Raw genomic sequence first — 14,669 nt, 5'->3', positions numbered from 1 at the left:
TATTCATATTATGGCTGCTGATACTTGAGAAATCTAATTAGATCTTTAATGAAGTGGTTTCTCCTTGCCTTCTTCATTCTATGCCGTTGGCCATCATGTGGCTCTTCCGCCTACAGGATAACGGAGCGAAATTTCGATTTGTTATTACAAATTTAAGGTTTTCATTTGACTCACCCTCGTATTTGGTCTCGGTTATAACAGAGTTTTTTGTTTTTACTAATAGCCTAGGAAAAAACCCGAAATACCAGTTTGCCATAGGGTAGTTCAAAAATTTTTCGTTTTCAAATAAACCGACTTTTAAAGAAGGAGTTATTCTTATTTGTAAAATTTGCATTGGTTTGCAATATTGCGTCATTGTAGAATGTGGGGGAAACCGGCCAGTGATAGTTTAATAACAATGCCAAAAGAAACGCGCAGCAAACACAAGGCGCAAGAATTGGTACAGCACTGTTGAGATAATAACGTGTGTCGTGGCTTAAGGCATGCGTGTACGTGCAGTGCAGTGCAAGGCCTGCCCCCGTCAGGTCTACATGCTAGTTTCTCGCTGTCGTCGCCTGACATCTTGTGTGCTGCACAATGGTACCAACCCTAGTCTGGAAATACGTTTACGAAGAGACCTAGCAATGAGGTACAATGCATCATCTGCTTTACAAGGTTTAACATTTGTCTGCCATTTCTGCAAAATAATAACAGAGGAATGAAATTATGGTAACAGTGATAAATTAAAAACTTAACAATTCATTCGTAGTATCCAATAAAAATAGAAAGTAGCTGGGCTGTGACTACGTAATATGACTTCATCGGCTAATAGCCCTTGAAACGACCAAATTAATGCAAAAAATAGAGTTCTTCAAATTCAGTATTCACCCTTTGGCACTGGCTATTCGTAATTCCCAAATAATGGTATGATTCCCAATTAAAACATGATATCTAAGCAGAGTTTGAAAAAAATTAGAAATGACAGGAGAATACTGGTGATTTTAGTAGTATTCAACCACTTACCGCTTTTCGAGGAAAGCAGCGAACGGTGGAAGGACTAACTTTTCTTTCATCTGCATATTTAATTAATATTTTATATTTTAATATTTCATGTTTTTATATGTATCTTGAAACTGAGAGATTAAATTTTTCAATTTTTGTTCGATTTCTACGTTTGCCGGAAATAACAAGAATAGGAGACCGAAAATCGGATGTTTCAGAAACCCGTTATTCTAAGCGATTTTAACAGTCAGGATAAACTGGAGTGGTAGAAAACCGATATAACCGAACACCGACTGTTTCAGCCATAACCGCCATCTCTATGCTCCACCCACCAATCTGTAAAATCTGCGCGCTCAGGTGCAAGCGGCATCAGATGGAGTATCACAGGACTACAGCCCAGACCTTGTAATCGTTTCATATTTATGCTATCTACCAAATGTTTGATACCATCTACCTACCCGTCAACAATGATCGCAGTCCACCTTGTCCTTCTGGTTGCAGCTCTATTTATGACGATAAATGAAATTTGTCCATTCAGGTGGTGCTATGTGGGACAGGATGTGGTGATATTTACAAAGAAGTATGTTCTGAAGGACAGTAATTGTTAAGCTGTTGACTGAAGAACTTTTCTTATACACTTATCATTCTACAGGGTTAAGGGGTAACTATTTACATGGTACCACCGTGGTGTAAGAACAAATGGTTCAGATGGCTCTAAGCACTATGGTACTTAACATCTGAGGTCATCAGTCCCCTAGACTTAGAACTACTTAAACCTAACTAACCTAAGGACATCACACACATCCATGCCCAAGGCAGGATTCGAACCTGCGACCCTAGGAGCAGCGCGGTTCCGGACTGAAGCGCATAGAACCTAGAACCGCTCGGCCACAGCGGCCGGCTGTAAGAACAATTTGACACGACGCTTGTGGTCTGTTCAGCCTGGAAATAACTTAGAATTGGTCCACAAAAGCCACCTAAGCTACAGCGCATGCGCACAACGAGAGTTTCCGGAATATCCCCTCGCACTCTTACACCGCCGGCTCAAATGTGGGAATTCCTAAGGGACCAAACTGCTGAGATCAGCGGTCCCTAGACTTACACACTACTTAAACTAATTTATGCTAAGAACAACACACACACACCCATGGCCTGAGGGTGGAGTCGAACCTCCGACCGGAGGAGCCGCGCAACCCGTGACAAGGCGCCTCATATCGCTCGGCCACTTCGAGCGGCACCTCCGGCACATTCGTGTACTTTAACAAATAATAAAACTGACGTTTGCGTAAATTTTATCCCATAATTTTATAAATTTTAACAGTGTAAAAATGATAATTAAATAGTTTTAATTCTCTGGTCTTCTTACTCAGGGACAACTGCGCATGTAAGGTTTAGATCGAGTTGTAACAATAATTAGTTTTTCTATAACTTTTTCAAAGGTCTCTTCCTCAATACTCGCAAAGAAGAGTTCAACTTACTAATATTAAAGAAAGCACGTGGCATAAGAGGACGAGACTACTAAAAATCTGGCGCGGCGCGCATGCGCTATAGCTTGGGTGGTTTTTGTAGGCCAATTTGAGGCCCTCTTCCAGATTGATAGACCACAATCTTCTTTATCAAATTATTTGCCTCGACTTCCCGTTCACCATTCTGAATCTTCGTAAACAATTATTAAGTGTATCCTGCGTGCATCAAAGGATGCAGACTTATGTAGTTTGAATCCACTGTAGAGAGCGGCTCACTTTAGCCAAATATCTGGCGAGCTGGTAGTGAGCAGAAGAGAAACCAAGTGGCAATATTTAGAACAGTATTTTCAAAAAAATGGCTCTGTGCACTATGGGACTTAACATCTTTGTCATCAGTCCCCTAGACTTAGAACTACTTAAACCTAACTAACCTAAGGACAACACACACATCCATGCCCGAGGCAGGATTCGAACCTGTGACCGTAGCAGTCCCGCGGTTCCGGACTGTAGCGCCTAGAACCGCACGGCCACAGTGGCCGCAGTATTTTCAGTTCTGGCATTTGCGATGAGAGCATTTACGATACGACCAACGTAAATTTTCCGAAAATATTGGTCTGGATGTGTCCCAGCCTTAAATAAGGATGCCTAATAGATGTTTGTGTAGGAAAGTGAAGTATAGGAGGTACTCGACGTGTGCAGTCTACATGTGACGGTGAAAATCGAGAATGCGATTTAAATTTTCATTTTATTCCAAAGATATTGACTATAAAATTGAATGCACATTTTCAGGATACATTGTATCATACACATCTAGGAAAAAAATGTAACACCGTCAAGGACAGTGTTCAGTTACACCAGGGAATAATACATACTGAGGGGTTGTAGTGTTATTGGTTCATTTGCCACTAGATGTCGCTCCGTAGTCTGTCCGTGCGCCGTCGGTTTTGACACTGTACACAGTAACTGTGCTGAGTTCAGAGGTGAACAGTGTTTGCAACATTGATTTCAGGGGTAACCATGCCCCACCGAAGGTTATTTGTCCCTTCTGAACAGCTTCAGCCATTTGAACGGGGTTAAATTGGGGCCGGTGGCAAATTGAATGGACATATTTACGGACTGCTACACTTGTTGGACGCAATTTATCGTTGGAGTGCGCAGCTTTCCACAGTGGTCTGCGAAACATACCTACACTCGTAGAACAGTTTCTGGACGTCCTCGCAATAGAGGTGTGCGTCAAGATCAATGTATTATGCGAGCAGCAGTGGCCAATTGAATATTACCCCGGGACAAAGGCCGGGGTCTCGTTGCACTTCCTGTGTCGTAACGGACCACTGGGAACCGTCTGCTTGCAGCAGGACTTAAGATCGCGTGTGCCTCTGGTCAAGCTGCCACTGACAACACCAAGCATAGTTGCTCTTGTGTCGTGAAAGAGTTGTCTGTAGAGTGGAGTGTTGTCTTCAATGACGACAGTAGGTTGTGCCTGTTTGCGAGTGATGGCCATACAGGTGTATGGCACGGATCTGGTGAGCTGTCCATTCCTGAGTGCATTCGCCAATGATAAACAGGTGCCATTCCAAGCTTCATGGAGTGGGGGGGGGGGGGGGGGAGGGGGGCATCAGTTACAACTCGCGGTTGTATTTGGTGTTTCTGCAGGGTAAAGTAACCAGTGGCGCTACATTGTACCAGCTTTTATCCCCGTAACACTACAATTTCTTCGACAGGAAGGTAATGCGCTTATTCAGTAAGACAGCGCTGTCTACATACGGCTTCTTCTCTGCTCTTCGTAGTGTACAACAACTGCCTTGGCCACTAAGATCACCATATCTCTCGCCAGGTCAACACATATGGGACATGATGAAGCAGGAACTTACTCGTTCTCCAGGGGCTGCGAAAAAAGGCGCAAGATGCTTGGGACGTCATTCGGCACCTTTATGTTTGCATACGAAACGTTTTAAGATTTGCGGGCTGTTTTAAGATTTGGTATCTCAATTTATGCAGGAGCAATTGGTAATTGTTACAGATTTCACCCCGTACAAGGCAACAAGACATAGTGCACGCTGGGAACAACGCCACTCTGCACTGTATGCATCCGTGACACTGCGTGCCGGAAGAGCGATGACACCGGCAAGTTATACGCCTTTGGACCTGGTGTTGTAACGCGAGGGTAAATAATAGAGCGAGTCGTGTGGCGGCGGCGCGTCTTGTTGGCTCCGCGCAGCGACGACGCATGCGCACTGGCGGCGCGGCGCTGGCAGGGCAGCCTGTTGTTGCGGGCAGTCTACAGTGCGACGCCGTCAGGGGCACATGTGCGACCGCGAGTCGGAACCGGCGATACGAACAGCAGCAGCAGCAGCAGCAAGAGAAGCAGCAGCGCAAGGCAGTCGCTACCGCGGCGGACGCTCGCTCATGCTCATGGGATAGGCGCACGCACCTGCACCAGCCGCGATGATCGCCGGGTCGGACAGCCTCATGAACGGTGAGTGTTCGCTGCTCCCCGCCCCACCCTACCCCCTACCCCTACCCCCACCACAGAGCTTGTTGTCATTCGCAGAGCGCGGCGCGGCCTGCGGGTCGGGCACGTGATATCGACTACTTGTTAACATCTGTAAGCAGGCATTAAAAATAGCTAAACTCTATTATGGTGTGTGCGGGTGGCGGCTTAAATTCGTACTTAACTGTTAAAACGAACGACATATTTTGCGTAATGAAGCCTGGTCTACACCTTTGCTGGTGATCACATAATTCTTGTAGGGTGTCACATCACACGTTTCCCCATTCAGCCTCTTGCTTTAAAGTAGTTCCATACTTTATTTTCGTTTCATATCTTTTGTATTCGATTAGGCGCTCACACTTAAACGCCCAAAATACATCCCTGCTGCTGAGAAATTTTCACTTGGCACCCACGAAAGTTGATATAAAAAAAAAAGAAAGAAACGAAAGATTAATAGGACAGTCTCCCAGATTCCATGGCAGTCTTCTAGAGCGGAAGCAAATCTGAAGGTGCATTCTTAATTGTACAGGGTCTTGAAGCATATATGATGAGTTTCATCATATTTGGACTGCCTACATCATTTAAAGGACCCACCACGAAGTTCTGCATCTGTTAAAAGCTTAGTAAAAGCAGCAAGCAGCGCAGCAGAAACCAAAACCGTGGGAAGAAAATATATTATAGTGCGCGTGATGCATATGAGGTGAGTATAAAGTTTCTGTGCAGCAGAGCCAAATAATTTTGCAAATAGCATTGTGCCTACAAAACACCGCAAGTGTTAAGGGTTATAACAACGGTACTCCATTTTCGTTGTGATAATATTGCTCCCCTCTAATAAGAAACTGTACACACAGAGGTGAAACTTCTTAGGCAGACACTACAAAGTCACAAACTTTTATCATCATCTGTCGAATTACACAGCTGCTATTTCACGTTCTCAGGACAAGCTCATATGGAGCGCAATCCACCGGACGTCTGAAGAGCTACGTGTACAACATACGACTAAAGTGTCTGTCCATCTAGAACTTTCTATAATTTGAAAACAGCGCGACACGTTGCTTGATAATCGACTTGTTGCCCACCAAAACTGACGGTATGCTTCTCGTAAACTGATACCGCGAGTAATTGGTGGCACTGAATCAAATGGCAATGACCCAAAGCATGTTGCATGTATTCGTGATTGCGTACAGAAGTGCAAGCACACATTTCATTGCGTAAAGTTTAGGTAATATCTTTGTATTCAAACGTTAATAAATATGAATCCTCGTGATAGTCGATGTAATCTGTTTTGAATATTCCGGCGTAACATTGTCAGCAAATTTGTCAACAACGTCTCACTTCGATTAGGCTTCTTATCCTTAAAGATGACTAATATTAGTATGTGTAAAACATTGTGAAAGGCAACTGAAAGGAACACCCACTGCATTATTCGCTTTATTCATAACACGACCGAAAAGGATTTGCGTCTACTTCTCCACTTTCGTATTTAGTGCTCGCTCAGAAACTGAGTCATTAGAGACTCTCAGCAATGGCGTTTATTTTCCTACATTTCTTTGAGATAGTTTGCGGCTTTTGCTAAGGGTTTAGAAGAACCTGAGCAGAACCTGTGCAGAATTTTCCGAATGGAAAATTGTAATCTTCTCTTTATGGCGCAACATGACTAAAAGAAGGGATATGATGATTGAACGTATTCTGAGGCAGCTAGGAACAGTTTATTTCGCAATGGAGGGAAGTGCGAGAGGTAAAAATTGTAGACGTACATCAAGGCGTGACTGCAGCAAGCACTGTCAAGTGCGTGAAGGAGGCGGTAGTTATCTACATTTACAGCTCATCTACATCTACATTTTATGCAGAGGTGAAGAACCTTGCACAGGAGAGACTTTCGAGCAGAGCCACAATATACCAGTCTTCGGAACTGGAGCACAGCAGCAACAGCGTTCCGAAACTGTCTCTTTCATCTTACGACATAGTGTCTGCAATAATGAATTTTTCATAGAAGGTGGACTGTGTGCTGGTCCGTGACTCGAACCCGTACGGAAGACGAGGATACGGATACGCGCCCAGTCCCGAACACACGGTTTCAGCGGCACATTCAGATTTAGTTTTGCTGTTGGTGAAAGAAATTGATAGTTTCATACTTCTAAAATCATGTTTAATATTTGACTTACAGCTTTTACTGTCGTTCGCGTACTGTAAGATAAGCTAACTGCATCCTTACACAGATACATGTACACGCATTGTGAATTGTTACTGATTTTTGTACAGATTTTAGCACATGGACTTCATAATAATATCAACAGAGTTTTCCATCTAATGTATGCTTTTCTCTTCCTAGAGCAACATGTCCTTTCAGCAATAGACATTTTAACACATAAAATCTCTCTGCGCGTCTAGCACGTGTGTTACACACTGGGAACCAGCACATACGGCGGGCCGCTATACCATCGTTCATCATGAAATCCGAATTAAGACTCGCCATCGATTTACGAAACGCAAAGCTTTGCATTAAATATTAAGGAAGGCTCAACGGCCAAGATGGGACCGCATTATGAGCCTGTTATTTGCTCTTCCGATAGTTAATCACCCATGGCATCAATTTGCCCAATCTGTCTAGATGACGATGAAAATCTGTTGTTGGGAGGAAAGCCAGATGGGTCTTTTGTCAGCTGTGTTTTCATTTATTCCAGTAACGATGACAAGCTCCCTACAGCTGTATCGCACGATTTATTTTGATATTTAATTTATGTACAATAGAATTTATGTCTGCGTGTCTCACCGGCAGTTACCTACGGGAATCAGAACAGACATATAGTTACTCTCATTACAACTGGATTGAATGCAAGTCTAAGTTGCCTCACCGTCAGTTCACTACGGGAATCAAAGCGGATTTATCATTACTCTCATCACAATTTTCATAATGATACAGTGTAAAAGAAACGAGACGAACTCTGATGAGCCAAAACATTATGACCACCTGCTAAACAGCTTGTTGGCCCACATTTGGAACGCAATGCAGCAGCTATCCCGCGTGGTACAGATTCTATAACTGCTTGGTAACTTTCGGTGGCTGTATGCAGGTCACGCAATTCCCGATAATTACGTGGCGGTGGACTGTGGACGCGCAGCTGGAGCCAGATAGCGTCCCAGACATGTGCCATTGGCTTCAGATCGGGCGAATTTAGTGGCCAAGATATCAACGCGAGTTCACCATTATGCTCCTCAAACCAGCTAGTATGATATCAAGGATGAAGGTATGCAGATGGTCCGCCAATAGTGTTCACGTAGTCCACAGCTCACATGATGACTTCCATTACTACCAAAGGTCCCACGGACGCCCAGACGGCGCGGTGAATGTTTCGAGCTTGGATGATGTAACTGGACACGATCATCGACCTAGAGTAATAAGAAACGTGATTCATCCTAATAGGATGAAACTACAATGGCTGAGGCGGGACTATTCCACGATGTCCCATAACAAATTCCGCATTTTTTCGACGAAGACTGGCCGAAAAAACACTTGCTTATCGAACGCTTTTCGTATTAGGATCTCATCGGCATTCACTAGAGCTTTGAAACGTTGAGAAAATGTGCGTTTTACGGAATGTCACCGCGCGGTCTGAAACACAAGAATGTATCAAGTGGTGTAATCAGCTAGAAATAGTGGCGCCAACTAACAATAGCTCACAGTCTGGTTGGAGTCCAGGCAGTGAGTAGGCATATCAGCAAAACTCGCAGACGTGAAGAAGGCAGCTGGGTTGATTGTCGAAATATTGTACATAAAATGTAAAACAGCGATTTGGCAGAACAACCGGAAGTACATCATTAATCAGTCACGCCGAGAATTCCTGAGAGGTCACACACAAAACAGTTTGCACGGTTCACAGATTGCCCATACGAATTCTTCCATTAGTTGTCAGGAATGTAAATAAGTAATGACCAGATCGGGGATAGCCGAGTCACCATAAATAGTGGAGTTACATCGAAGGCAAATGAGAAAATAGATCTAGTTCAAAATGGATCTGTAAAGTACTCGCGATGCTAGGTAGCGAAGAGGTACTGAAAGCACAGAGCTAGACTCTCAGTCAAATATGAGGAAACATTGGGAAGACTGAAAAGCACTTGAAGCACTATGGGATGGATTGCCGGTCAGATTCTTCTCTGCTTATCTTATTTGGTCCTTAATGTGTGGTGCAAATTTAATGTACGAAACCCATCGTGAAGTTTGTCAACTTTCTCCTCCGTACTGTTGGTAGCTATCTGCAAGTTGGCTGCTAATGACACATACTACTTCTATTCTTCATCTTATTCGTTTTGTACATCAGCAAAATATATTTAATTACATCACTTCAGTGATTACCAGATTTACTAGAAACTAAATTATTCAGTGCGAAAAGGAATATCAGTTTTGTTTCAGCGTTAATATAATTCGTCATGTGGAAGACGCTAATCAGGTTGAAAACACACAAGAAATAAGCTCATCAACAAAATCAATCGCCCCCTTCAAGAGCACACTGGTTGCTTTGGGGCGCTGTACATGAAGCGGAAGCAGTGTGACCGGCCCCAGCTGGCGTTAGTCACGGCGATGAAGTGATTTGTATATACCAGTCGGCTGTGTGGAATCAGCGTCTTAAGATGACGTGACAGAATTAAAGAAATAAGGCATCATGTGTGGAAATGACCATGAAGTTGCCCGATTTGTTGGTGTATCAATGCGACGTTCAACCTAGTGTATGGAGGCTATAGTTCAGGCCGGAGGTGATTCTGTGATGTTTTGGGGATGTTTTTCGTAGTATGAGTTGGTCACAACCATTCAGATAACCACGAACAAGAACTAGGATGTTTATTTCAACATTCTCGGTGGCTCAAGTGTTGCTCTCTTTCTACATCTTCACGATGATTATGCTGTGGATATTCCCGTTTTCAGAGAGTCGCATGCATCCTTTTCTGGCCTGAGGATGACATAAAAACATTAAACTTCCTGGCAGATTAAAACTGTGTGCTGGACCCAGACTCGAACTCGTGACATATCGCACCTCATCTGCCTTGCTAAATTATCCGATCTTAACTTCAAATCAAATGTCTAGGACCGTTTGGAACAGCGAGGAAAACGTAACAATCAACATTCCCGAAATTTGGATGCTCTACGGGATGTATGAGGGGCGGTCAGATAAAAACCGAACGCCTCCAACAATAGGACCATGGAACGGTTCCATACGAAAGTAATCAGCACATATGCCAAGGCATTTATCCCACTGGGAGAGAGACGATCAATCCCTGTTTCATAGAAAGCGATCGGTCGCTGACTGACCTAGAACCGCACACACTCTTGCATTTCCTCGTCCAACTAAAACTGGCATCCACACATGTCTTTCTTCAGGTCGCCAAAGATGTGGAAATCACACAGTGAGAGATCCTGGCCGTACGGAGGACGTTGCAGTGTTTCCGAACGAAATCGCTGAAGCGTTGACTTCGTCCAGTTGGCATTATGGGGTAGGCGTTACCTTCAAAGTTGTGGCGCGTGCTTGGTTTTCATTCGACTGTCCCTTACAGTCTTCAGCCAGTGGCTTCAGCTGGATAAAGCATACCTGAAGAAACTCGTGGACTCTCCACGTTTTATAGGAGCTTTTGCTATACTGTAAGAAAATTCAATATTTCTCACACTGACGTGCTGTGCGCAGTAATTATTATCTTTGTCACATATGACGAACTGTCATGGAACGCATAGCTGTGACCCTGCATTAACTCCTTCTATCAATTTTTTTTGGATGGTTGTCGTAAGATATAACATAATGATTTGTACTATAATTGCATACTCTTGTTCTGATGATCGTTATGAAAGTTATGATGTCTGATCCCTGTAATAAAGTGAGTATTACATAATTTCTGCTTTCATTCGAGTAGAACGTGAAGCATCCTTGGAAATGGTGATAATGAATTATTTATGGCAAATAGCCATTTTCATTACTATACGTGTCAAAGACTGAAACTGTCTCTCTCTGTGCTGGCCGGCGTGGCCGAGCGGTTCTAGGCGCTACGGTCTGGAACTGCGCGGCCGCTACGGTCGCAGGTTCAAATCCTGCCTCGGGCATGGATGTGTGTGATGTCTTTAGCTTAGTTAGATTTAAGTAGTTCTACGTTCTAGGGGACTGAAGACCTCAGAAGTTAAGTCCCATAGTGCTCAGAGCGATTTGAACCATTTCTTGTCTCTCTCTGTGATAGATAAGTATTAAAGTATGTACTGTTTACCATTTTGTCAGGTGTGAATCCCAGTAATGAACTCTAGTGTACGTAATAATTAGTGACATAGCTAGAGCTCACTTATTTCGTTTTGATTTTAGTCCATAGCCACGGTCGTAGTACTGTTGAACATTTACTGTGAGCACCAGATAAGACGGGCGGAGTATTTCAATTCCACATTCCGTTGGTAAAATAAGCAGACACATACTTTAATGTTTCCTGGAACATATTTCCTGTTATTGTCGTATACTTTCACCCGTGTCAGTTTTCGCTGCCAATTGTTATACACAAGTGGTGTGCAGCACTTAAGGACGGCCGGCCGCGGTGGCCGAGCGGTTCTAGGCGCCTCAGTCCGGAACCGCGCGACTGCTACGGTCGCAGGTTCGAATCCTGCCACGGGCATGGATGTGTGTGATGTCCCTAGGTTAGTTAGGTTTAAGTAGTTCTAAGTCCTAGGGGACTGATGACCTCAGAAGTTAACTTCCATAGTGTTCAGAGCCATTTGAACCATTTTTGAACCATGGCGTGATGATCACAAACACACACTATCAAGAACCACGTCCTGCTTTTGTAATGCCCAGGGGATTGTCAAAATCCGTCGTGACTTCAGCGTAATTATTGTCTTTGACTAAAAGTGCCATTTCTGTCAGTCTCATTCCGTATTTCTTTCAGTTACCTTCTGTACAATACTGCAGTAGTTCTTTCTGTATATGATCCTAGTTTGATCAAGCTATGTTACGTGGCAGCGCCACACCATCCGAAAGTTTCTTTCGTCCTATTGGCGTCCTCTCCATTAAGGACGTGCCTGCAGCTCTGTAGCACCAGTGCCGCGGCCCTGCCTGCAGACGACGCTCAGGTTCCGTGGAGAGATGGCTGGTACAGTGAGAAGACACTCGCAGTCTGTCGTCTGGTCATCCAGATTTTGGTTTTCCGTCATTATTTTCGTAACTCAGTTAAGGTTCTTCTAGCGTACATGGCTCGAAAATTCCGTTGTATAATGGTGACAGTTCTATTCTTTGGTCTAAAACACATACTGAACGCTTAGAAAAAAAATGAAAGTAATTCGCTACAGTGACTATTACAAAGTAAAAGTTGTCGTTTAGATTCCTCTCTGGAATACGGAAGCTTACAGGTTCGGTACCAGTGAAAGAAAGCATCTTGGAACGATTGGCGTCATCGTTCATGCTGGTGTGCTTCGGTTCTACGACGTGTGTGAGAAATGTAATGAGTGTGGAAACGCTGTGTACCCTTCACACAGTGACCGACAAAGGTACGACCAACATTGCACGATCACACTTTGTGATGAAACCGCTACTGTGACTTACGAACGGCTACAAAGAGCAATGGAGGACACTCCAGATTCACGACATGAGTGTTCGCCGGCACAGATTATTTAAAGCAGTCCGATAAAAAGTGGAAAACCAAATTCTTCCAATCCATATGCGGCATACAGCAAACCAGTGCTTAACAGTATTGGTTAAAAACAGTCTTGGTTGCAATTTTAGTTTTTTATTTTCCAACGACGCGTTTCGCCTTATTTAGGCATCTTCAGGTTATCTTTCCTAGATGGACGCGAGAGGCACCAAGATCTGCATAACGCGTTCACGTTCACAGGAGCGAGTAACAGAGTAAGATTGGGACTCAAGTAGTAAGCTTACTACCTTATTAAGTCCCTTATTAACAATAGATTTTGTGTTCGGTTGTCAGGTGAATGCCTTCTTTGATTCTCCTAGCGGCTGTTGTGCAAAGGAGCATCGCCATATACAATTATGCCCTGTACAGAGAATGATTTCAAAATACGATAAACCACCTTCGCAAATGCTGAACTTTTCTCGTAATTCAGAGTCTCTTACACAGTCACATGGCGTATTTTGTGTGCACCACTGCCAAACTCAGTAAACTGATAGAATGATTTTCAACAAGAAAACCACAAGAATTGGAGTCAGTGTGAGGACATATGGAGAAGCAACTTGGCCTATCCCCTATCTTGCCAAACAGATGAGTGGGTGATACGTAACACACTCTGCATACGAACTCTGCCACCTCTAACGGACACAAGTCTTAAACAAATCCTAGTATCGCCGGAAAGCGTCAGCGAACATTTTGTTTCGAACAAAAGTTGTTCCCCATGAAGTGATCTACCACCCCTAGACGTCCGTCACAAGGAACTGCCACGCTCGGTGGCTTAGTACTTAAGTGCCACACTAAGGATCGAAAGTTTTCCGGTTCCACCCCCTTTTATACAGAGCGAACATAAATAAAACTGACAGACTGCAGGCACGGATTCCTGACTGAAAATGAAAGTAAAAAGGTCCCATGAACATGTGTCCGGAAATACATCGTTGCCGCGGTAGATGTCGCTGACGAATGAAAGTTCCTCTGACCACGTACCGTGTGTTCCTTGCGTGTTGCAGGCTGTGTGACTGGCGCAGCGTACTGTAAGCAGCGGAATGGTCCAGTATTCGTGTCGCGAACAAGCCGAGATGGTGTTTTTTGTGCGGCCAAGCAGACGGAAACTGTCGAGAGGTAGCACAGCTATACCAAAACAAGTACCCTCACAGACACCAACCACATTACACAGCATTTCAAGTCCTTTTTGGGCGTTTGTGTGACTAGGGGTCCTTTCAGACAGGCGAACGTGCAGGGAGGAGACGGACTGGACGTAAACCAGATTAGGAGGACCGGGTTCTGCAGGATATTGAGACGAACCATAGTACAAGTTCTAGGCAAGTGACCCGCCAACATGGTGCAAGTCAAAGAACGATTATGTGTATCCCGCATGGCAGATATGTGTGAACGCGTGCATTGTTTCTTATGTAGACCACTTTGGACATCTGTTGTGACGCGGATGCGATGCAGCTCTTTGTTACGTTCCGGAACAATTTGTTATCGTTGCACGCACCCCGTCCATTTCGGAACACATGCTCATAGGACCTTTTTCCTCTATTGCCAGTCGGGAATCAGTCCCTGAAGTTTCTCGATTTTAATAATGTTCACCCTTTGTATGAAAAACTTCGAGTTCCACCGTGGTTACGACACCACTTTAAACTGTATGTTCCGCACTAACTGAGTGGGTAATTCAGTGCAGAGGTCGGAAGAAAGCAACGGCGTAACACACCGAGTAGGATCTAGCCTAATAAAGCATTGCACAGTCTGCACTTGTATTTAGTAGAAGAAGACTTCAAATCCCTGTTTGTCCATCTTCTGTGATTTCCGTAAATCGCTTAAGGTGGATACCGACATTATTACTTTTGAAAATGACACGATCGATTTCCTGCTCGGTTCCTGTTGTGTCGAGCTTAAACTCCGTCTCTAATGACCTCATCATCGACGAGTCATTAAACTGCCTTCCGTTTTGTACTATTGAGCCCTTTGCTGTAATTTTAGTCACAATTTTCCAGTAATGCTAATTTCAGCTTCGCTTGTGGGGTTGTATCAAGAACTTCGGACATCTTTTCCACTAGATCACAGACCGGGGTTTTCAAAAAGCTTGGTTT

The 14,669-nt window shown here is 44.0% G+C and overlaps 1 protein-coding gene across 1 annotated transcript in view; it reads left to right on the top strand.

The window, feature by feature from the left end:
* Window positions 1-4,750: 4,750 nt before the first annotated feature.
* The window catches only part of LOC126481620 (synaptotagmin-14), a 602,337-nt gene continuing 592,418 nt past the window's right edge, over window positions 4,751-14,669 (top strand). Inside the window, exon 1 of the mRNA XM_050105545.1 lies at window positions 4,751-4,923. Within this exon, the coding sequence (XP_049961502.1) occupies window positions 4,893-4,923 (31 nt within the window). The 5' untranslated portion in view covers window positions 4,751-4,892. The remainder of the gene's footprint in view (window positions 4,924-14,669) is intronic.

This window comes from Schistocerca serialis, chromosome 1, assembly GCF_023864345.2.
Source record: "Schistocerca serialis cubense isolate TAMUIC-IGC-003099 chromosome 1, iqSchSeri2.2, whole genome shotgun sequence".
In the NCBI taxonomy this organism is placed as follows: domain Eukaryota; kingdom Metazoa; phylum Arthropoda; class Insecta; order Orthoptera; family Acrididae; genus Schistocerca; species Schistocerca serialis.
The sequence above is the reverse complement of the archived record's forward strand: the minus strand, read 5'-3'. Positions and strand labels throughout refer to the sequence as shown.